This window comes from Mauremys mutica, chromosome 1 (assembly GCF_020497125.1).
Source record: "Mauremys mutica isolate MM-2020 ecotype Southern chromosome 1, ASM2049712v1, whole genome shotgun sequence".
NCBI classification, from domain to species: Eukaryota; Metazoa; Chordata; order Testudines; family Geoemydidae; genus Mauremys; species Mauremys mutica.
Window position 1 is genome coordinate 123,760,155 of NC_059072.1, and position 23,547 is coordinate 123,783,701.

At 40.9% G+C, this 23,547-nt stretch overlaps 1 protein-coding gene across 1 annotated transcript in view; it reads left to right on the forward strand.

Annotated features, from left to right (window-relative positions):
* Positions 1-20,074, forward strand: part of ARNTL2 (aryl hydrocarbon receptor nuclear translocator like 2) — a 73,303-nt gene extending 53,229 nt beyond the window's left edge. The window contains exons 12-16 of the mRNA XM_044994321.1: positions 959-1,017; positions 5,080-5,188; positions 13,780-13,867; positions 15,938-16,046; positions 17,045-20,074. Coding sequence (XP_044850256.1) covers positions 959-1,017; positions 5,080-5,188; positions 13,780-13,867; positions 15,938-16,046; positions 17,045-17,181 — 502 coding nt within the window. The 3' untranslated portion in view covers positions 17,182-20,074. The remainder of the gene's footprint in view (positions 1-958; positions 1,018-5,079; positions 5,189-13,779; positions 13,868-15,937; positions 16,047-17,044) is intronic.
* Positions 20,075-23,547: the final 3,473 nt, after the last annotated feature.

The following is a 23,547-nucleotide window of genomic DNA, read 5'->3' on the forward strand; positions in this document are numbered from 1 at the left end:
ATGTCAAAGGGAACATAACCCTCCTCCAGGAAAGATGACTGTCCAACCCACCTGTTGCCAGTCCCCAGTGCCTGACCAGCCATATATATCAGGAGAGGTAGTAATTTTCTGATGTCTCAACAGCAGGTTGGGTGAAGTTCCTCCGTGGCCATCAGTCTAACATAGTGGATATGTGCCCCCAAACACTTTTTTCAGCCAGAGAGTTCAGATGAGGCCCATTTCAGTGAACTATCCGGATTCCCTTGGTAACTGGGGCTGAGAATGAGAGAGAGAGATACATACACAACTACAAACATATCCTGGAGAATATAGAGGTAGCTTTTCCATAGAGACACAAGAAAAGAACCTTGGTTCTCTGCCCTTCCTGGCAGAAGTTTGCATGGAATTTACTACTCTTTTTAAGTTGGGAAGAAGGAAACACAGATCCATCCTGAGGTGTTTGGAGGCATTTATGTGACTTTCTTCAGACGTGGGCCTAAGCAGCTCTACTTCACCAATCTGCAGATCAAACATGGGTCCCCTTGCGCATTAGGATTGCCCATCCTGGTGTGTCATGTGCCTGGGCAGATTTTAGATGAAGTGCATTCCTCGCTGCCTCATGATAGAGGAGTATGGTCTAATTCCTTGTGTTTTCTGTTGCTCCAGCTTCCGCCGCTAGTTGTAAAATATAACCTAAACAAAACTGGCGAATAAGTGGAGCTAAATCTTTCACCTGATGCCACGGAAAGTGGGATTGTCATGGCACAAAGCAATACCACACAGGTCATTGCTATTTAGCAGTAGGAATTCAGTTTTTCTGGTGCAAAAGGATCAAACATATATAACTTTGTCATGTGCTCAGAATTGTGACATGTTTTACTCTGTTTCATGTACTGCTTTAATTCAAATACCAAGTATACTGTGTATTGTGTTTTTAAATTTTACTGTTTTTTTCCCCCCCATGCTATTAAATTCTAAGGGGTCACAATGAGTCAGGAGAAGAAGCATTACTACCCTGTAGTTCCCAGTCCTCAGAAGGCAAGTATAGTTTTTAGTTCACAAAATGTTATCGTTGTAGTATGTACGTTTCTTACAAGATCATTCCATAAGCAATTAGTATATGGTATTGGAATAATCTGGGTCCTGTGACCATCTGATCCAAGTGGGGGGTGTGAGGACAATAAGCTTTCTCAAAGTCAATTCACGTGATGCTCTGTAGTTAAACATAGCATCTCTAGCTCATGTAGCTCACTGCATCCCCATGTGATGCAAAGTATCATGATTATATGCCTGATATCCCTTATTCACCTTCTCCTAAACCTGGATTTTCAGCTAGGCAGAATGATACACTGCTTCCACAGAGCCAAGTTCAAAAGAAAAGCTGAATGGTTCATTCTGAGTTTAATCATGGTAATATTTGTTTGATATTAGTTGGTATTATAATGTTGGGATGTTTACTTTTATCCAATTATGGCATGTAGGATGGTACTGATAAATTTATCTCTGTGTTTATATGCTGTAAATAGAATCAGCTGTCTACCTGCTTCCTTACTTGCTATGTCATCAAGCCACAGGCCTTTTCTTTTTCACTCATCCTCTTTTTAGCTGGGCTTTGTACACGGATAATTGTTGTTGTTTTTTTCATTTTACTTTAAAAAAAAATAATTCTTATGCTATTTGCACTCTTGATAGGAAACAAAGCACAGACAGTATGAGTATTTATATTTAAATGTTTGTGTTTTTTTCAAGGAAAAGGAAGGTTAGGGTTACAGAATCTGCAAGGTTAATAAAAGGTGACTTTAAAAGAAACCACAATTTTTAAACATTCCTTTGCAGTTGGGTAAACTGCAGCACAGTGCAGGTGTAGAAAAACATGAAATTGATTGTAAGCAGGATGGATAAAAATCAGTGCTTTAAAAACACATTAAAATCAGTTTTTGTTTAAAATCAGATTTTTATTGAAATGTAACTTTTTAAAAAAAAAACTATTTAAAATATAAATTTAAATTCAGGCAACTTATGTTAAGGCCTAAATTTACTATCATTTATGAAGATAATGTAAATTTAAAACAATTAAGCAGTACATATTTGCTGCTGAAGTTTTAAAGAAAGTAAAACCACTGAACTGGTGGAAGTCACTGGCAATGCACCTGAAACCAGAGTTTGCTGAAGTGCTAAGTCAGCTTTTGACAGAAATAGGAAACAGAAACAAAAAAAAGCTGCAGGAGTAAAAAGAATTCAGGCAGAAGTCCAGCAGCAGAGTAGGGGGCTATCCTGTTTGTTGTACTGAATACAGCATGTATGATTACATGTGGTGGTGTATGTGTGCATTCAGTGCAGGGGGTTGTGGCCCTCAGACCAGGTATGGGCTCTGAAGACCAGAGTGGTTGAACTGGAGGAGCTAAGGAAGACAGAGAAAGAGGCACATAGATGAGACTTTCTGGGATATATCAGTCCCACCCCCAGTCTCTGAGCCTCTGTGCTGTTGAGGAGGATGAAAGCCTTAGGGAAGGAGAACATCAAAGTGGAGTGGAGGGAAACAATCCCATAGTTGGGACCCTCCTTCCAGATGGTGTCATGGTATCCTCTCACATGGAATCCTAGTTATTAGGAAGAGACAGATATTAGTAATGAGGGATTTGATGATTAGCTAGCTGGGTTTGTGATGACCAGGAGAATGGCGTGGTGAACTGCCTATTGTGTGCGAAGGTTGTGGGTATCTCAAGACGTCTAGACAAGCTCATGTGCAGTGCTTGGGTGGAGCCGGTGGTCATTGTACACATAGATAGCAGGGAAAGGTACGAGAGAGATCTTGAAAGTCAAATTTAGGCTGCTAGGTCTCTTGCCTAAAAGTCCAGGACATTCATGGTAGCATGCTTGCAGTTCCATGCACAGGGCCAGTTAGGCAGAGCTGCAGGGTCTTAGTGCGTGGATGAGATGATGGTGTAGGAAGGAGAGGTTTAGGTTTTCTAGGAACTAGGGAATCTTTTGGCAAAGATTTGGCATCCTTGCTGTATAGGCTCCACATAAACCAAAATGGAATCAGATTGCTAACATGTAAAATTAAAAAGTTTAAAAATTCCTCTACAACCTAAGTGCTGTAAGAAAGCTGACAGGTGCAGAGGAGCACACGGTTTGGACAGAAACATCCATTGGGGAGGATCTTTAACAGGGATTCTCTATATCCTAGTAAAGAGGAGAGGATAGAAGTTGCTAAAGTACAGGTAGGAGCTGAAGAGAAATAGTCAAATGAAAGCATTCCATTCAGTTACATCACATATGGCAGACAGCTAAAACTTGACAAACTTTTTATATGTGCTCGTATACAAATGCTAGAAAACTGAATACTAGTATGGGTGAACTTGAGTGACTGGTATTAAATGAGGACATTGATATAATAGGCATCATGTAAACTTGGTGGAAGGATGATAAATCAGTGGGACAGGCTAATTAGGTGTTACAACTCAACAAAGAGTTCTTAGTCATTGTGGATGGTTGAGCAGATATTTTCGGAAAATGCGCAGTAGCAGTCAAAAAAGGCTAACACAATGTTGGGAACTGTTAGGAAAGCAATAGGTAATAAGACAGTAAATATCATAATGTCACTATATAAATCCATAGTATGCCCACACCTTGGATACTGAGTGCAGTTCTGGTCGCCCCGTCTCAGAAAAGGTATAGAGAAGGACAACAAAAATGATTAAAGGTATGGAATAGCTTCCATGTGCGGCGGTATTAAAAAGACTGGGACTTTTCAGCTTGGAAAAGAGATGAATAAGAGGAAATATGATAGAGGTCTGTAAAATCATGAGTGGTGTGGAGAAAGTGAATAAGCAAGTGGTATTTACTCCTTCACATAATACAAGCACCAGGGATCACCCAATGAAATTGCTAGGCAGCAGGTTTAAAACAAACAAGTATTTCTTCACCAATGCACAATCAACCTGTGGAATTCGTTGCCAAGGGGTTTTGTGAAGGCCAAAAGTATAACTGGATTCAAAAGGGAATTAGATAAGTTCATGGAGGTTAGGTCCATCAGTGGCTGTTAGCCAAGATGGTCAGGGATGCAACCCCATGTTCTGGGTGTCTGTAGCCTCTGACTGCCAGAAGCTGGGACTGGATGACAGGGGATGGATCACTCAGTTGCCCTGTTCTGTTCATTCTCTCTGAAGCATCTGGCATTAGTTGCTGTCAGACAGGATGCTGGGTTAGATATACCATTGGACTGACCCAGTATGCCCATTTTTATGAGTCTTGTGCAAGTGCAGAGAGAATATTTTCTTCATTTCAGTTTATTTAACCAGTTCAGTTCAATGGCAGTCTTGAAGGACATAGTGAATTGAACACACTGTTTCTAGTCACCAACTACAGATAATGCTTCCTTTGTTTAATAAATCAGTCGGTTTTAAATGCAAAACATGTTCTGATAAACTTCGTAAAACTTTTTTCTTAGATATCCAGCACATTTAGCTAATAAAAATTAATTTATAATTTTCATCATATAGAACTTGACACAAATTACAAGTAAAAATCAGCATGTAATAAGTGCATTGTTCACTATTTTCTAACATAAATAAAAGATGTAAAAATTAAGAATCTGAATAAATGTAAACTAAGCTGTATAATAGCTTAAATAAACTTGTGTAGATACACTGTAGCTTCCTGGTTAGCGCTAAAAAAAAAAAAAAAAAAAGGCACGAAAGCTTAGTGTAAATGCTATATTTTATTGCACATCAATGTGTTTTAATGGTTATTAATTAATGAGAATTAACCTTTCTTTAGGAAAATAACTAAAAAATACAAATGCAAAATGATTGCCAATTTAAATCATGATTTAAAGTGGTCCACACTAATTATAAATGAAATGTATAGTTTCATTGGTCAGGCTTAGTAAAATGCGAAGATAAGTGCACAATGAAAATCAAATTAGATTTATAAAATTATTTCTAAGTTGTTGGTAACACAAGTAAGGAATCTGTTTTATGTAAATAAGAGGTTAATAAAGGTTAAGAAGAGATGGGTTAATTGTTTCCTGCTGTATAGTGAAAATATCTTAACTATTTAATGAACTTCAACTTAGTTTTCTTTTTGTAATTGTAGATACTTCAAAGCAGTCTTTTCCCAGTGTACCTGGGATGTCCACTGGAACAGTACTTGGTGCTGGAAGCATAGGAACTGAGATTGCAAATGAAGTATTAAACTTAGAAAGGTAATGAAAATTGAAATTGTATTTTAAGCTTTTAAGCAAAGAAGAGTAGAATGTGATGCGGGAAGCATAAGTAATTAAATGGGAAAGCATTAGTGTACTGCTTTTATTTTATTATGTCGTATGAGTAGGTGTTTTTTGGTTCAGCATTGGTACACCACCTTAGAGACCAGGTATAGCAACTTAACCTGAGATTCCTGCATGACAGTGCAGAGCACTGACCTGATAACCATCTTAGTAGTTTGCTAGTCATTCTTTATTTTAAAAAGTTTGCTTATTCACCCAGATTTCTAAAAATTGTATTATTCTGGATTTGTTACATCTTCATTTTAATTAGATCAGAACAGATACCTGGGGACTAAATTAGAACAGACACCCTGGGGACTAGAAATAATGTTATCTTCAAATGGCCTGCTCAGTCTTAAGAGATGTTCCATCAGTGCAGCTCTGACTTGGAACCTTCTTGTAGCAGTGCTGTTGGAAAGCCCTTACAGCCCATCCCTCTACTCACTATTCCTGAATATTGTGAGGATGAGGTTCTAAATGGCGTTTTGGCATTCCAGCCACCTCAGTTTCTTCCCAGCACAGTTGCAGCCAGACCATGAACCTCACCAAATCATTCCAACTGGGAATCATTGACCCAAAACTCAGTGCCTTGGCTAGCTCTGTTGGTGTAGAATTAACCATTTAAGTTTAATTTCTTCTAAATAAAGAGTTTTTAAATTCATTTAAGTCAATTCCTATGCCTCAACATAAATCCACAGATCCAAAAGAGAAAAGACTAGGATTTAAGAGGTGTGCCTCTTCTCCTGCTTTGTTCCCAGCTTCAGACACCCATCCAAGGTATTTGACTTAGCTGGGAGAAGGTATTCTTCATCTTGCTGTGCCATATGGCACACCTTCACCCTGATAATTCATAAGGTATGTGAAAACCAGCTCCAAATATTCTGGAATTACTTCTCCAGGAAGCCTTAATGGCTAAGTCTTCTGATTTCAGGTTTTTAGACTCCATGAATACAGATAGGCCTACTTCAGCCCCAGCTCCTTCAAGGATTCAAAAGAGTATACAATCCTGTCCAAACTACTGACCTCCGTTACTGGGTTAAAATCTATCATCACAGTACCAAAGGATCTGCAGCCGTCAGATCTGACCATTCAATAAGCTGGGCTCCTGCCTGTGTTGACCTTTGATGGCAGAATCAGGCCTCAGGAATTCAATTGTTGGGATCCAGCACCACCTTTTCTGAGCAAAGGAAATCCTGCAGCCATTGGCTTCTGTTAGCTGGCCAGTCTGTACATTAGAACCCCCTCAGATCCCATGGCCTCAATTCCAAGACCTTCGGAGCCCAAACCAAAAATAAAGGAACCAGGTGACAATAAATCCAGAAAGAAGGGTCATACCCCAATGTAACAAGCATATCTGTCTCCTGCCCCCAGAAAAAAAAAAAGAGGCCAGAAAAGGCTCCAAACACAACTTCAGACTCCTCAATGTTGTCTGCTGCCACTTCTGCAGTGGTGGCCCAAGTTCATAAGTCAATTACAGAACTGTACTACTGCCACCCCAGTTCAGGGATGCTCTGGGCAGAAAGGTAAGGGAATCTTTAAAAAAAGATTAAAATGTTGGGTATCCCTCCTCCATCTTCCTCACTAGGGAAAAAGTAAAAAACCCTCCTCCCAGTTACAGGTTTCCCCTGAAGTTTTGCTACATTCCTCAGGACCCCTACAGGGTCCCCGGGGAAGTTTGCCTCACCATTTTCTGTACTGTACTTACCAAGACTAATACTGTCTCCAGTTTGAATTCTCTCTAATCTGCATTGGGATCCACAGTCAGATGACTCAGGCCAGTACAGACCTGTTAACTTGCCACCCTTTTTTTTTTCTCTGGGGATTGGCTCAGATACACTAGAAAACATTAAACTGACACAACATACAGATAATTTAGACAAACAGAATACTCTTATCCAACAGGGATATTAGGATTACTCATGAGGGCATTCTGCACCAAAAAATTAAAAATTATATGCTTAATATTTTAAAATTGTGCAAAATTCTGCAAGATTTATTTATCAGTAAAAAATGCAAATGGTCCAGCAAGGCAGTGGGAAGCACAGGCCACTGGTTGTGCGAAGGCGGGCGATCTCCCTGTAGGCTCCCAACCCCTAGGACATGGACTCAGTGGTGACGTTGCACCCAGCCCTGACAGAGCACAAGGCCTGGGCCTACCCGTGAAACACCCTGGGGCCTTGCCCCTCTGTGCTAGGTGCACCAGGTGTGGGGCAGGCAGGCTCAACCAGGCAGGATCCAAGTGTGGGAGGATCCAGGTGTGGGTGAGAGGATTCTGAGTGGGACAATATGGGTGCAGGCAGCTCAGTAGGGGGTCTAGGTGTCAGGGGATCTGAATGCATAGAGGCTTGTGGGAGGGAGGGGTTCCAAGTGCAGCGGCAATGGGACTCTGCAGGGGTTTCCAGGTGAAAGCAGTTGGGGCTCAGTGGACGGGTCTAGGTGTGGGGGTCTCAGTGGGGGGATGTCTGGATGCAGCTAGTTGGGGGTCAGTGGCATGGGGGTCTGGATGTGGGACTTATGGGGGTGGGGCTCAGGGTGGGGGTTTGAGTACAGGGAGCTCAGTGGGGGATGGGCTGGGTGCAGGGGTGGGGGTCCGGAGGGAGGAGGACTGGGTGCAGGGGGCTCCACATGCAGGGGTTGAGGTACAGTGGGGTAGGGGTTGGGTATGGAGGGCTAGGGGGGTTCTGGGTGTACAGGGTGAGGATTGGCAGAGGTGTCTGGGTCTGAAAGGTCCATATGCACATGGGTTAGGTGGATGGGGGAGCAGCTCCCCATACAGTGACCCCTCCCCCTGCAGCTGAAGAGCGATGGGGGCAGGAAGCAGGGGAGGATGCTGAGCTTCCTGCAGCTGGGGGAAGTCTCTGGGGATGGGTCTGACCCTCAGCCACTGTTTGCATGGGAAGAGGAAATCCCGTCCTCCCCTGTCTCCAGACCAGCTGGAACTAGCAGCTGATTCCAGCTCAGGGTAGAAGCCACTGGCTGGGATGTCCACAGCCGTGCAGTGATTTACCTCTCCTCTGGGTGCTTGAAACGATGTACCTGTGCAGCTGCGGAGCGGTGCGTAACTGCTCTTGCAGCTTCCCTGTCAGCAAGTCATTTTTCTGCGGGGAAGCAAAGAAATCTGCGGCGGACATGAATTCTGCGCACGCACGGTGGTGCATAATTTTTCTAGGAGTATAGGATGGAGAATCTGATGCTGAATACTGGCAAGAATGAAATATACCACCTTGGGTTAGATGACCTTACTGGCCTTTGCCTAGCTATTAAAGGGATGCTGACCAGTTCCATCTTTACAAAGATCCCCTCTCCTCAGAGGGAACAGGATAAACTTTGCATGTTGGATCCAACTCATCTGGATCAATCTACACCTCCACTTCAGAGGACCCTTGTCCAGTGTTAGTCCCTGATTTCTTATCAGAAGATGAACCAGAAGGTCTCACCGAATTCCAGAACACTGGCATGGAACCAGTTAACCAATGTCTCCTGATGATATAAAGGTACAACTGTGTTCAAAAAAGAATTATATAAGTTCATGGAGGATAGGTCCATCAATGGCTATTAGTCAAGATAGTCAGGGATGCAACCACATGCTCTGGGTGTTCCTAAATCTCTGAACGCCAAAAGCTGTGAATGAATGACAGTCAGTGGATCACTCTATAATAAATTGCCTTGTTCTGTTCATTCCCTCTGAAGCATCTGGTACCATTCACTGTGGGAAGACGATACTGGGCTAGATGGACCATTGGTCTGAACGAGCATGTGGGGTCTCCTCAGCTGCTTCATCAGAAGATGACATTCAGTTTCATGAACTAGTAGAAAGAATGGCTACAATGTTGAAAATATTCACAGTGGAAGAGACTTCTCATCCTGTGTGTTATTTTGGAAGTTTCTTCCAGCAGTAAAATACACTCCTCATTTTAGAACCATTATTGCAGCTGGCCAAAATTATATGGTCAAATCCTGCAATTGGTCAAGTAATGTCTGATGAACTTTTCTACTTTAAGTTCTATATGAAAGATTTTCACTTTTCCACAAACATCCGGCTCCCAGTTCACTGGTGGTTGCTGGACAGGCGTATTTCATCCCATTCAACAAAAAAAAGGAAAAAGCTTGATGCCTTCAGCAGAATAAAGTCTTCTCTTCAGCATCAGTGGATGTTGGGGTTTCTAATCATCAAGTTATGTCCAGCTACCCATACTATCTGTGAGAGAAGGCTATTTTTGTCACATCTCTTCCTGAAGATTAGTAAAAGCTGGTGAAAGTCCTGAGCCATGTTTGACTCCTGAGACTCAGCAGCCAGGGCAGTGATGTCAGCAGTCATATTAAAGCAACATTCATGGCTGAGATCATCTGACCTTCACCAGAAATAAGAACACATATGGTAGACCTTGCCTTTTAAGGAGATGGTCTGTTCAGTACAAAACCAGATGCAGTCTTAAAAAATCTGAATGACACTAGATCTACAGCTAGATCTCTTGAGATCTACTAACCATCAAGAAGAATTGGTATTCCGGCCCTTTAAATAACAATATCTTTCCTCCTCAGTCTACTATGTACGTAGGACGTATGTTGTTGCTAGAAGAGGCCTAGAGTGACCATTGGCAGGGGAAGTTAAAGAAGAAAGAGCTCCTACACCATGCCCAGCTGTGAGGGGATCCTCCAATTGTAAGTTTGCTCTTCTACATAGGTGAAGAATGCAGGCAGAACAGTCACCCCTCAAATAAGGAGAGAGTGAGGAGGGTCATTGGTGCAAAGAAAAAGAGGAAAGGGGAAAGAAAAAAAGAGGGATGGAGTTAGTATATACTGAGGCCTTCTTGAAAGGGCTACTCTCCCACTCTGGAGCATGGAGGGACAGTATATGGTTGCCAGATTTCCTGGGTTCGTTTCAGGAAAAGACTAAGCACCCAAAGCAGACCTGGGCACTGTTGCAGTTCCTGGAGAACCAACAGTGGCAGTGGCAGGTGCAATTTGGATATACAGAGTGACTATCCTTGTTGGAGAAGGAGCAACAAACCTGCTGGAGAGCCTGAAAAAGGAAGCACTCAGTTGCCACAGGCATAGGGTAAAGAAAAATCATTTGGGAGCCCGGAGTGCTGAGGACCAGCCAGGGTGGTGTGCTAAGCAGGTGGGCAGGGAAAGACCCATTAGAACGGCCTTCTCCTATGAAAATTGTGACATGAAGGCTTGCTCTGGGGGGAAAGCATGGGAATAACTGAAAAGGCTTGACCTATTGCCAAAGCATGGGCAAGGAGATTTTTGGTGTGGTTAGTGGGGCATTTAAACAGGCACTGCCCTGAAGGGAAAGTGAATTGCAACTAGAGAGAGACTGGGGCCTGAGCAATGGGGAAGAGAAGGAGTGGGTGTCCTGCAGTGCCAGTATAATGGTTGCAGGCGAAACAGATGTGGCTGTGGCCCTGACAGCTAACTAAACCCTATTAGTTGGAGGCTCGAGGGAACACGGAGGAGTACTACCACTGCAACAAATTGGGTGAAAGTTGGGGTAAATACAGAGTCTGAATAATATGTTTGTGGAGATGCAGATTGCTGCCTCTAAAAAAAATATAGGATCTGTGGACAGCTATTAAACCCCCCACCCCCAATCAGCGACACAAGGGCTGGGTGGAAAAGCCAGAGGCTTTGGTGGCAGAAGCACCTAAGGGGTTGGGACTGATGATGTGGTATTGGAAGCAACAAATCTAAGAGAGAAACTAGCAATAGTAGAGAAGTCTTTGTGGGAGCCCTGAAGAGAGAGAGGTGGGAGCTAAAGAGAAGTTTCAGATTGTGCTCCTGGAAGATGAGAAGGGGGGATGCACAGGTGAATAATAGGCACACTTAAAGAAGGCTCCTCCCTAAGGCAAAAAGACCCTGTAGCAGGCAGGGTACAGTCTTGAGGGGTGGTGTGATGAATACCCCATCCTGAGTTTGAAAGTGGGCTTGAGAGGCCAATTAAGTAACCTGCTTGTACCTGAGTGGTGAGCAAAGCCTAATTCAAGATGCAGCCCAGCTGGGAAAGAGCTGGGTGGTGCTATACAAGTAGGAGGTCCCCAGCATAAGGGGGCTGCAGGGAGAAAGGGAAAGGAACCCTGCAGTCCCCCTCTTGGTAGTAAAGAACAGAAGAGCAGGAGTTGATGCAAAGAAAGTTTTGATGGAACTGACTAGAGCTGGGATATCCCATTGAATAGAAGGCTCACGCAGGGCCGCAAACTAAAGGGAAAGAACTGGCTCAACCAGGGAGAGGCCAAACCCAAGAACAGGAGGTGACCCTGGAGGATTTTGGCAGGGGTAGAACTCCTAGATGGAAGGACCTTGGGAGTAGAATACTGCAGAGAGCCTGTTTGCGGGAGCCCTGACATGAGGGTTGTGGTGGATCTGCAATGCTGCCAAGGGAAGGAACCGAACACCCAGGGAGAAGTCCTGGGAGGCATTGCTCGTTACAAGAGCCCAGAAAGGGACTTGGAAAAAGGAAGAAGTCCAGGAAGGTAGCAGAAAATGTCTGTCTGACCAGACCTCAGCTGCTGATTACAGGGTCCTTGGGTTGGAACCCAGTGTAGTAGGAGGGCCTGGATTCCCTGAACAGTCACTGAGGAAGGTGACATGAGGTCCCTAAGAAGGGGGTAAAGACAACTGAAAGTCTTGAGTGCAGGGATGTAGCAATGGTGGGATCCAGAGTTGAGGGTCAAAGACCAGATGCAAGGATTGGGACTATTTGGACTATTTATTAGTCTGAAATGGGTAGAAATAAAAGATGCCCTCGTTGGATGGCTGAGTCGCAAGAAGCAGCAAACTGCTGCGGGACCAGAGCAACCATCAGCAGGGGGCATTAGAGAAGAAAGAGCTGCTCCACCCCACCCCAGCTGTGAGCAGGTACTCCAACAATTGCGTCCACTCTCCTACACACCTCCATCAGTCCATCCAGACCTTGGTCACATCCAGATGTAGTAAAACTGCATACTTTGGATGCCAAGAGGGCAATAGCCTTCTACCTAAATGGTTCTCAGGAATTTAGAAAGTCACCAAAGCTTTAATTTCATATAGGTGTAGTGATAATAAAGGACAGCCAAGTATATCTCAGCATTTATCTAAATGGGTTAGTTTTGTATAGAGGAAAGCTACAAGCAAATCTGTTTCTCTCCCATTGTAGTTTAGATAACACTCCAAATAGCAAAGGTGGATTTCATGGCATGCCTCAGGCATATCCCAGTTTTTAGAAGTAAGCAGAACTGCAACCTGAAGCTCTATTCATGCTTTCACAAAGCACTACTCCCTAGATCTAGCGTCCTAGTTGATGCTCAGTTTGGTACAGCAGTATTACAATGATAATTCAATTAGGACTCAGCACCTCACCCTCTAGAGACTGTAGTACTGCTTGTCAAACTATCCCACGACAAATGTACAGAGCCCACTCAAAGAGTACGTCTATACTACCCGCCGGATCGGCAGATAGTGTTCAATGTATCAAGGATCAATTTATCGCATCTTGTCTGGATGCGATAAATCAATCCGCTAATCGATGCCCGTACTCCACCTCGGCAGGAGGAGTAAGCAGAGTCGATGGAGCCGCAGCAGTTGACTCGCTGCCATGAGGACGGCCAGGTAAGTCGAACTAAGATACTTTGACTTCAGCTACTCGAATAGCATAGCTGAAGTTGCGTATCTTGGTTCAGCCCCCCGCTAGTGTAGCCCAGGCCAAAGAAATAAAGGTTACTCCCCTATAACTGGTACTCCTCTAAAAGGACTCTGCATATTCACACTCCCTGCCCACCTTCCCCTTTAACTCAGAGTCCTAATTGCAACTTTGAATCTGGGGAGCTGGAGCTCCATGGCCCCCCTTTTATAGCCTATTACTCAGAATGTTCAGGAACAGTGAGGGGAGGTGCAGGAGAAGGCATAAGAGTGCTCCAGCAGCACTGCTACAAGATTGTTCTACCATCGGTGCTGCATCACCATGGCTCTCAGGAGTGAATGTACAGAGTCCATCTCAAAGAGGTAACTTTCATTTTCCAGCCATAATTTAAGGAAAGGCTAGAACTTCATGAAATAACACTTGAAGTAAAAGCAAATATCAAGAGTATATGTGGAGGGTACATCCTCCCCCTTTTTCCTCCTCCCTTGCCCCGTTATATACCAAAATTTCCAAGCAGCTGTATTCTGATATTTGGAAGCTATGTGCTCCAGAGTGAGTAATTTTGTACTGAAGTGTTCGTGACAGTTTTTCCTGAAGTCTGTTAATTTTGATGATTGAGAAAAAGCAAAAATGTATTCTACTAATTATCATCCTATATCGTGATGATCCACTGGTTCTCTTTCTTTACCAAAATTTGGAGCAGGAAGTGTGTGAACTATGACAGAATTTAAGCTTTGCTTTTGACAAAGCAGTGTTGTCTGAAGTCTCAAAGCTTATCACCTGTGGTTTTTTGGTGGGTACTGCTATGCTCCGACTAAATAAGTTTCTCATTTTAAAATGGAAGGGATTGAAGCTCATACTCAACAGTGAATGTATTGTACAATATGCATATGTATATTTTTTTTAGGTTACATTGTTCTCCATCTGTTGGTGAGTTAAGTCCATCTGATCTTATGAGGAAATCTTCTCCAACTTTAACTCCAAAATGCAGCAATGTAAGTATATCATTGACTCCAAGAACTTTCAGTGAAAGGTCACTATCAAATAATTCAGAGCCTACATTTGCTCTATCTTAAAACTGATTTTTGTATGTGAATTTGTGCCAGTGCAAAGTTTCTGACAATCCTGTGTATTGAAGTCTTCTATTCACAGAAGCGGCATGACACAGGCAGCAAGAGTACAAACTTCTCTTTGCTGCACCACCAGTGAGCCTCAATCCAAGCCTTGAGGGACCATCCCTCAGGGCTGAGAAGATTGTTCAGGTCTTGGGGAATCTTTGCTGAGGCTACAAAAAAATGCTAGATATGGGGAGGGTATTTTTTTTGTGATGTAGACTTTTCTAAACTTGGAAATTAATTGAAACCACCACCCGGAGCCATCAGATAGTTAAAAAATATTCACCTAGGCTGAATTCAATTCAGCAATATGAAGATAAATGTCTGGTTACTATGACCATTCATCTATACCTTTCACCCCCCTCTACTGTTAAACAATTGTAATCCATTGAGTTGTAGCCTCTGAATTTTAAATCTTTTTTTTTTTTTAAGAGAAGTGTAGAGAAGCAGCATATTCTATGACTCTCTACCATTCTATCTAACCCAAGAGTCATGTTGACTGATGTCACAGCCTGGGGGCAGGTATGCATAAAGAATCTTCTTGCAAGATTGTACAATACTGCCCTTACTGTTATCAGTGTACACCATACTCCCAATCATTTATTTCTTTCCCTCCAACAACATTGTTGTGAATCCAGTCGCTGTCTTTCCACTTATACATAGCTTTTCTTCTCTGATTCGGAGTTTCTTTCAACAACGTTGTGCTACACTGATTTTTTCCCCCCCTTTCTCCCTCTTTAAACCTGATGTCCATTCCACCCATGGATTTCTGTAGGTCTGTCCTTCTTAGAACTGATTGGCTCACAGATATTGAACTACCCTTTAATTAGTGCAGCCTACGGTCATAAAAGCACTCTCCAGCACTTCAACTATATATTGTGTTGATTTAAAGGTTCTCTTTGAATGTGTCACTTAATGTTGTTCCTGGTTACTTCAGTGAAGTCTTGTTGTTTTCCCTTCCACTACTGTAATGTGCAGCATAGAATCCAAGATAACAGAGCTCAGAGAGCTACTCTGTTTAAATTACATGAATAGTGCATGGACTAGGGATGAAAACAAACTTATTTTACTGGGACTTTTTTCATTTTTCTATATGGGAAACTGCTTCCATAGCCACAGTGGCAGAGCTATCACTGCCTCTTGCCTCTAGGGACAGTCCCCTAAAGCAGTGCTTCTCAAAGTGGTGGTCAGCTGCCAGTCCACGGCGAGTTTCCTCATAAGAGCGTCAAATAGGATAATATGGCACCGGTCCCTGGCACATTGGGGAAAAAAAATTGCCGGTCCCCCACATCAGATAGCTTTAGAATAGGTAATTAAAAAAAAAAGGTAATAATTGGAGATATACCAATCTCCTAGAACTGGAAGGGACCTTGAAAGGTCATCAAGTCCAGCCCCCTGCCTTCACTAGCAGGACCAATTTTTTCCCCAAATCCCTAAGTGGCCCCCTCAAGGATTGAACTCACAACCCTGGGTTTAGCAGGCCAATGCTCAAACCACTGAGCTATCCCTCCCCGAAAGCACTGCCCTAAAGGAAAAGTTGTTTACTGCCAAACCAAAGTGGTGAAAAGACTTCAGTTTCCACTGCTGTCAACCTGGCACTCCTAGACGCCTTGTAAGCACTAAAAACCATTTAAAATCTTGGCATGCTGAACAAAAGATTTAAAATATAACAGAAATACCAGCATTTTTTAAAACAAATTTTCACATTCCAAATAATTTAGTTTATGTATGGAAACTAAAATGTGGTGGGTCTTTTTTTTAAAGCTAGGATGTATTTTTCATGAAAATACGTTTTTATTGTTACAGTAAGCTTGTACAGATTATGGCACATGAAGTGGAAAAATGTGAGCCTTGATTGGTTTTTAGACTCAGAGAAATTCATTAATTTGTATGGTAGTTTTAATCAACCTATAACCTAACTTTATTATTTTCATTTTTTTGTGCTTTCAGGTGCCAAATAAAGAGTTGATTCAGTTATGTCCTTCAGAAATGGAGGACTTGGAGACCTTGGGGCAAAATCAGGGCACGGTTTCATTCCCAAGCAATGAACCTCTTCTCAGTAAGAGCTCTTTTACTGGAATTCATGGCTAATTCTTTAAAGAAAACTCTGTTAATGGTTGCAGCTTTATCACAACAAGGTAGTATAGTAGGTGTGTTCAAAGATTCTGCCAGTTTTGAGAGATTATCATGGTTCCTATTTTAATTATACCCCATGATAGCAGTGAGATCCTGGAGCAGAAGTTCACTGTCCGTTCTCTTGGTCTCCAAGACTCACAAATAGACTGCTTTGCCGTTCTTCCTTCCAAAAACAGGAGTTGTGCAAGATTAAGGGAACTGAATATAATCTGCCATGATGTGCAGACCCTCTACGTAAAAAGTACGGATGCTTGTGTATGTAGAGCTGATTGAAACATAAACATTTTGCAATACGGGTTGGAATTTTGAAGTTGTTTCCATTTCATATGGTCGGAAACTGACCCATTTTTCTTTTTATATTGAAATCTTGTTTTCTGTCAAAAACTGAGATTTTGGTAAATACAAAATTCTGGAATGTTTTAAAATAAAAATGTGGAAAACATTGTTTTCATTTTTCACAATCTAAAAGCAACAATGTCTTTTGAAATTTTGATTATTTAAAATAAGGCCATTTTTTAACCAAGAAGAAAAAAATTGATAAGCTCTTCTTTTGTGTGCTGTGACAGGTGAGCTTCCTACTTAAGTGGCATGAACTGGAATAAAGTTTTCTGCTTAAATGGTGTGGCATGAAGTTTGCCAATTAACTGGCATGGATTGAAATTTGTCATTTTATTATGAAGTTTAAGATGCGCCTCTGGAGTGGCATAAATTTAGTCCCCGAATCAAGTTACCTATTCTTTTGACTAAGCATCTCTCCTGAATCCAAAACTTGCTTCAATTTACCCATCTTTGAACACATGTAAGAATGTAAAGTGCCCTTTGCCTTCAAGGACAGCTGCTGTTTTAAAAGTTAATTTGTTTGGAAAGTGACCTTGTTCTGTAATTTTTTTGCTGCATAAATAGTGTTTAATTATTTCCTAGGTGACAGTTGCCAGTTGGATTTTGATGCAATGTGTGAAAATGATGATACTGCCATGGCTTCTTTCATGAATTACTTGGAAGCTGAAGGAGGCCTTGGGGATCCAACACAGCTCAGTGATATACCATGGACTCCCTAGTGGTTCTTTTTTATACAAATGAGAAGACTGTAAAATTCTGTAATGCACAACAACCGCACATCCTCAAGTACTGTATTGGTAATTTTTAAGGTTTTATTTTAATTCATATTTACTATCTGTATATTTGCTAAGACTTTTATGCCTTGTTCACAAAGAAATGGCTTGTTCTGCACATATAGAAAAAATGTGATATTTTTTCATGACAGAGAACCTCAAAATTGTATTGATCCATATCTAACTAGAGTGCTTACAACACATGGTTATATTTTTGCTAAAAAGCTTTAACCCAAAGATACGTACAATGTATAGGAATAACTGTGTTCATCTGAATGTTTTAATACTTAAAGAAAAAAGCTTTTATTTGTAATTTTCTTTTAAGAATTGGGTGAAAAAGTATTTATCCATGTCACTTCTGTAGGACTTTCTCTACTTGCGCAGTTTGAGATATGTTTGTTTTGTACCTCTAAGCTTTCTTTGAAAATTTGGTTTCCACACTGCAAAATTGTAAGATAAAGTCCTATAGTACAAAAGGGGACCCTGCGGTTTACAATTCTTTGCCCTTTTTAGAAGTATTGTGTACAATTTTTGTAGTCAAGTAAAAACAAAAGAAAAAACACTGATCTGGGAGCAAGAAACCAAGTTATAGGATGTGTGTTAAATTATCCAGTATGCTGACCAGGAAAAGGATTTGAGAGTTCTGGACAAACAATGTTAAACATTGTCCCACAGCACAAATGTAACTGGTGGGGAAGGAGAGAGACAAAATAGTTTAATACAAAGTATTATTTAAATATATTATTAGAGGGATGGAACACAAAACCAAAGTAGTAATACTGTAACTGTAATAAAGCAATTTGGTCACTATAGTTCGGGGGATATTATTGCCTTGGAAATATGTGTTAGAGCAGTGGATTTCAACCTCTCTTCATTTGCAGTTCCCTAAAAAATTTTGAATGGAGGGATGGATCCCTTTGGAAATCTTAGACATAGTCTATGGACCTCCAGGGGTCCATGGACCACAGGCTGAAAACCACTGTTATAGAGCATAGCTATTTAAAGAGAGCAGATGTAAGATTATATTGACTAATTTTATGTCTGGAGAAAAGTGGGAATTGAGGAGCTGGAGATGTTAAAAAGTAATAAAGTGGGATTGAGACTAGTCAGAAGTGGTAAAGTATATTGGACTTTAATGGCCTTTTCCTGCTTAATGTCTTATGTAAATACAGTTTTGCAAGCTTTGCCCAACAATACTAGGTGTCCCAGGTTCGGGACCTAAACATTAAGGCATCCAAAATCACTAGCCACTTTTGAAAGAATCCTGGCCTTTATCTCTATCTATTAATTGAGACTGCTGGAACTACAGTTGAGTTATGTAACTGCACAAAGTAGTGGGAGAAACGTGTGTGTGTGTGTGTGTTGGCTATAGGTGGTTTGCAAGTGGCAATATAGGGGTATATTAAATTTTGTGAAAAGGGCACTTAATTATATAATACCTTTTATAGTACTTGTATTTTGGAGAAATCAAGAGTTTTGTATTACTTAATACTAGCTCTAAATACTTTTTTGTGCTACTACAATCCTTTAATATATAATTGCTGTATTTTGGATTCTTATTTCTAATTTTATAATCTTCTTGCAAAACATGTGGTCCAGTTATGACAGATCACCCTTGAGTGCAGCACCGTTAATATGTTGCATTAAAACAATATGGTGTTAGTATCCAGATATGGATGTCTTACCTTGTACGTTGTATGTGCAGATAAATGAGTGAGTCAGTCAAAGGATTATGCCATATATGCTTCCCCTCCAAATTTGTGAAATGAAAGAGAAGCACTGAAAATGTTTGAGATGTGTAGGTCTTTTGTTTTAGAATATTTTTTTACAATTTGAAAACACAGGTTCAGTTTGTAAGTAGTATGTCTTCTAAATGTACAATTATGAATACCGTTAGTTTAATGGAAGAGATTGCAACTGATGTAGACACGTGCCTAACATTAAAGGTGATAGTTGATACTCAGCAGATGTCAGATGCATCTAGATAAGAGTGTAGAATGGTGTATAGAAAATTTCCTAGGATATTTCAATAAAAAGAAATAAGTAATTACCCTAAATAGCCACTAGATGTCAAACTTCCTCTATTTGGCAATAATTTGCCTCTGAAAGGTGGGACAGTATAATCGTATACTTAACTGGAACAGCTGTATACTGTATAGACATTACAGAAAATTACTGAGATGTCTGAAATGTATACATTTCTAACCCCAGGGTCAATAATATCTGATTTTACTGCTAGAGCTGAATTTGGCCCTTGATATGGAGCAACACAGAAAATCAGGACTCTTACTCAGAATTGTGATCGGATTCTGTTTTTATAATTGTTTCTGAAAGATGGATTCTAATTATTACTTTAATTGTAGGGAAAGCTATGAAACACAATGGCTGTTTTCCTTATTCTGCATTTGCTAATTGAACATTTAAAGTAAAAATAAATTCTAATTAAAACAAGTTCTGTAGGTAACTCAGAGAAATAAACAGTTTAAAACCAGATTGTTCAAAGATACTTCCATGAAAAATGAGAGTATTGATTCTTACGAGAGACGATATTACCATGCATAATCAAACCGCTGTTTTGGGATTCCTCCCAGATTACTCCTGGAAAATCTTTTTTACCTTACAGGCAAATCTATTGTAGAACTAGTTCTGCTAGTTTGCTGAGCCCTTTGTAATCAGCAACCTGTACAGTACATGTGTCTGTTAGCTGCTTGCTTGACCCCTTTCTATTTGCAAAACCATTTGTCAAACCTGCGGATTTCACACTATTCTACGTTGTACAATGTCTTTTGTAAATATTTATGATGATAAACGGCGAGGGGAAATTAAAATATATTTTATACAAATTTAAGGTAATTGTGTGTTTGTTTAAAGCCCGGTGTTTTTATTGTGGATGTGGTAGCACTATAATAGTTAAGATTGTGCCAGGATTTCTATTTTAACAGGGATGAAAAGGGGGTCTCTAAAAGTGTGTGTCTGGAGTTTGAGGATCAATTTAATGAGCTGCTTTGAACGTTCCATGGCAGTTTTTGGTGAGGAAAAATATTAGTTCTGATGGTTTTAAAAAGTACCACTCGCCCAAATCTTTGCTCATGCCTGACGTTTTCTTTGAATCCCCTTTTTAAAACATACTAGAGCAATGAGATGTATGAAATTAAATGGGGGGGGGTGTTCAATTTACTTGTAATAATGTTTCTTAAAAGTGGTAATGTTTGTATAAATAGCAACTGAATGTTTAAAAAAGTGTTTGTATCATTTTCAGCATTCAATGTTACTGTCAAGGTAACCATTGTTCCTGATGACTTGAATCCTATTCTCCTTTTGTTGGCACAATGTTGCTGAAGACACACACTATTATACACAGAGGGTTTAGAATGACACAAAGTATCAGATGTACAGCTTACTGCCACACTACAGAACTTCAGAAGATGTCACTGTCACTTTTGCTAATATAATTTGGCCCTCCATCCTCATGTAACTGTAGACCATAGATAGTGGTTTGAGAGTCTACTCATACCTCTGACCTGTTTCTTGAGTTCAAGCACTAGATACATTTAGGTCCAATCCCTGCAAATATGTATGGGGATTTGAACACTTGTGGATTTCTGCAACTGTGGAGAGTCTTCCCCAGATAGGGTGTGTAACCCAAATTAACTGTGGGATTTTGGGGGAAGGGGGCAGTGGCTGTCTAGTGGCTAGATGTCTAATGATGGTCCCCAGTCAGGTCATCTGTGGGAGAATGAACCCACCACTTCTAGGTTTAAAAGCCTGTGCGGTCAATGACTATGGCCATTAGGTTAACAGCAGAAGCAGACTGATAAACCTCCAGGTGGTCAGTTGCTTTAATGAGACAAAGTGCTACACTATAAATATGGATTTATTCAACTGTTTCAGTATAGGACTGAAGACATTTTGGAATAGAATCCTAGAAATGTTGGATTGTAAAGGACCTCTAGAGGTCATCAAATCCAGCCCCCTGTGATGAGGCTGGATCAATTAAATCTAGACCGTCCCTGATAAGGTGTTTGTCCAACCTGTTTTTAAAAACCTCCAGTGATGGTGATTCCATAACCTCCTTTGGAAGCCTATTCCAGAACTTAACTACCCTTATAGTTAGAAAGTTTTTCCTAATAGCTAACCTAAAATTCCCTTGCTGCAGATTAAGCCCATTATTTCTTGTTCTACTTGCAGTAGACATGGAGAACAATTGATCACAGTCCTCTTTAACAGCCCTTAACACATTTGAAGACTGTTAGGCCCTCCCCCATCATCTTTTCATGTCCAGTTATTTAACCTTCCCTCATAAGTCAGGTTTTCTAAATGTTTTGTCATTTGTGTTGCTCTCCACTGGACTCTCTCCCTCTTCCCTTAAGCACCCACACTTGGACGCAGCTGAAGCCTTACCTGTGCCAAGCAGAATGAGATAACTACCTCCCATGTCTTCTATACAAAACTCCTGTTAATATGCCCTAGACTATTAGCTTTTTTCACAGCTATATCACACTGTTGACTAATATTGAGTTTGTGATTCCCCTATAACTCCCAAATCTTTTTAAGGAGTATTACCAGCTAGCCAGTTATTTTCCATTTTGTAGTTTTGCATTTGATTTTTCCTTCCTAAGTGAAAGACCTTGCACTTGTGTAGTCAACAAGATGAAATTCAATAAAGACACCAATTCTCTAATTTGTCAAGATCATTTTAAATTCTAATTCTGTCTGCCAAAGTGCTTGCAACCCCTCCCAGCTTGGTGTCATCCAGAGATTTTATAAGCATACACTCTACTCCATTATTCATGTCATTATATAGTACTATTCAGTATTTTCATTAAGCAAATATTGCTGGCCCTAGGAGAACTGGGGTGGCGGGGGGGAGGGTTTAGTTTCTCTCATGGAAGACCTGAATCTTCCCCCAAAACTGGTCCCTTTCAGCTAGACCACTGCTTCATCTTGCAGAATGACAAACCTCATTTAAGCTCACAAGATGTGCTGGCTATCATGGGGAATGACAGCAGCTGGAATGTTTGCAAATTAGGACCTTAACAAGGATAAATGTTTTGTTTAATCCACACAAAAAATGTGGTGGCTGATTTTCTGATAACATTTTGGCAATCTTTCATGCATTGCAAGTGCTGGTGGGTTTGAAGGTGAAGAGATGTGCCTCACATGGGCAGAAAAGAAGGACCCTGAGAGAGGGGAGAGTGCAGGCTCATATGCTGCTGTTGCAGCATCTCCTGGCTGTATCCATTTTCCAGGAAATGCTTTGAGAAGTGAAGGGGTTCTGCATATCTCCTTTCATGGAGGTCACATCCTGCGGACAGGCTGTCATCACTAATAAAATATGGTACGTTGCTCTTGTCTTAAATAGTTTCAGTAACTTTCTAATACGTCATCGTTGTTGTGAGGCATGTTGCATTTCTTGCCCTTTAGAAGGATTGAGACAGCTCGGAGTGGCTTCAATGGTGCAGTTTTTTTGCAGTTCTCCTCCTCCCAGATCTTGAGGGACTTGAGGTGCTCCAATTCGGTATATAAAAAGACAAACTTGGAAATCAACACAAACAAAAACATACGGTTAAGGTTTCATCAGGAAACAGCCACCAACACCAAACCTTGGAAAACATAGTAATAAGTCCTTCTGCCTTCTTCATCACCTTCACAATGCCTACAACGCTGTGGTAACATACTGAAAAGAAATATCTTCCCAACTTCAAACTTGCTGTGTCATGTAAAACTTTAATGGTGACCTCAAAGGTAAAACAGAATAACTTTTAATGGACTTTGGTGGGACAGACATTTCACAGTTCAGCTAATTCAGCTAATACGTGATTTGGCTGAAGGGTAAAGTCTGTCTTCTAGATTGTATGTTCCTTGTGGCAGGAATCACATCACCTGTGTACTGCAAAGGAGCTTATTTAGACAAAATACATTAAAAGATAAGCTTGCGTGACAAGGGTCACCCCTTTCTCATAGTGACAATGTTTTATCAAAATGGGAAAATAAGTGAATCCATTCCTCATTTCCCTCCCTTCCCTGTGAACATTTCTGGTCCATGGAGTCTTTCAGAATCCTGTCATCCTTCATTTGAGTCCCATGTAATTGCAATATCAGATACTTGTAGCATCTCCCAAGAAATGGTTAGTCTCTAAAAAGCAGAGGTGTTTAGAAGATGCAGTAAGTGTCATGTCCTTAGGGTACAATCAGCTGATGAAAATTTGTTCTGATGATGTAAAGTTTTTAAATAGGTTTTTTAGTGGCTGCCACTTGACTCTCTGTGGAAGCGCCTACAATTTCATTTCTAATGTTCAGTTAAGTTCTTGT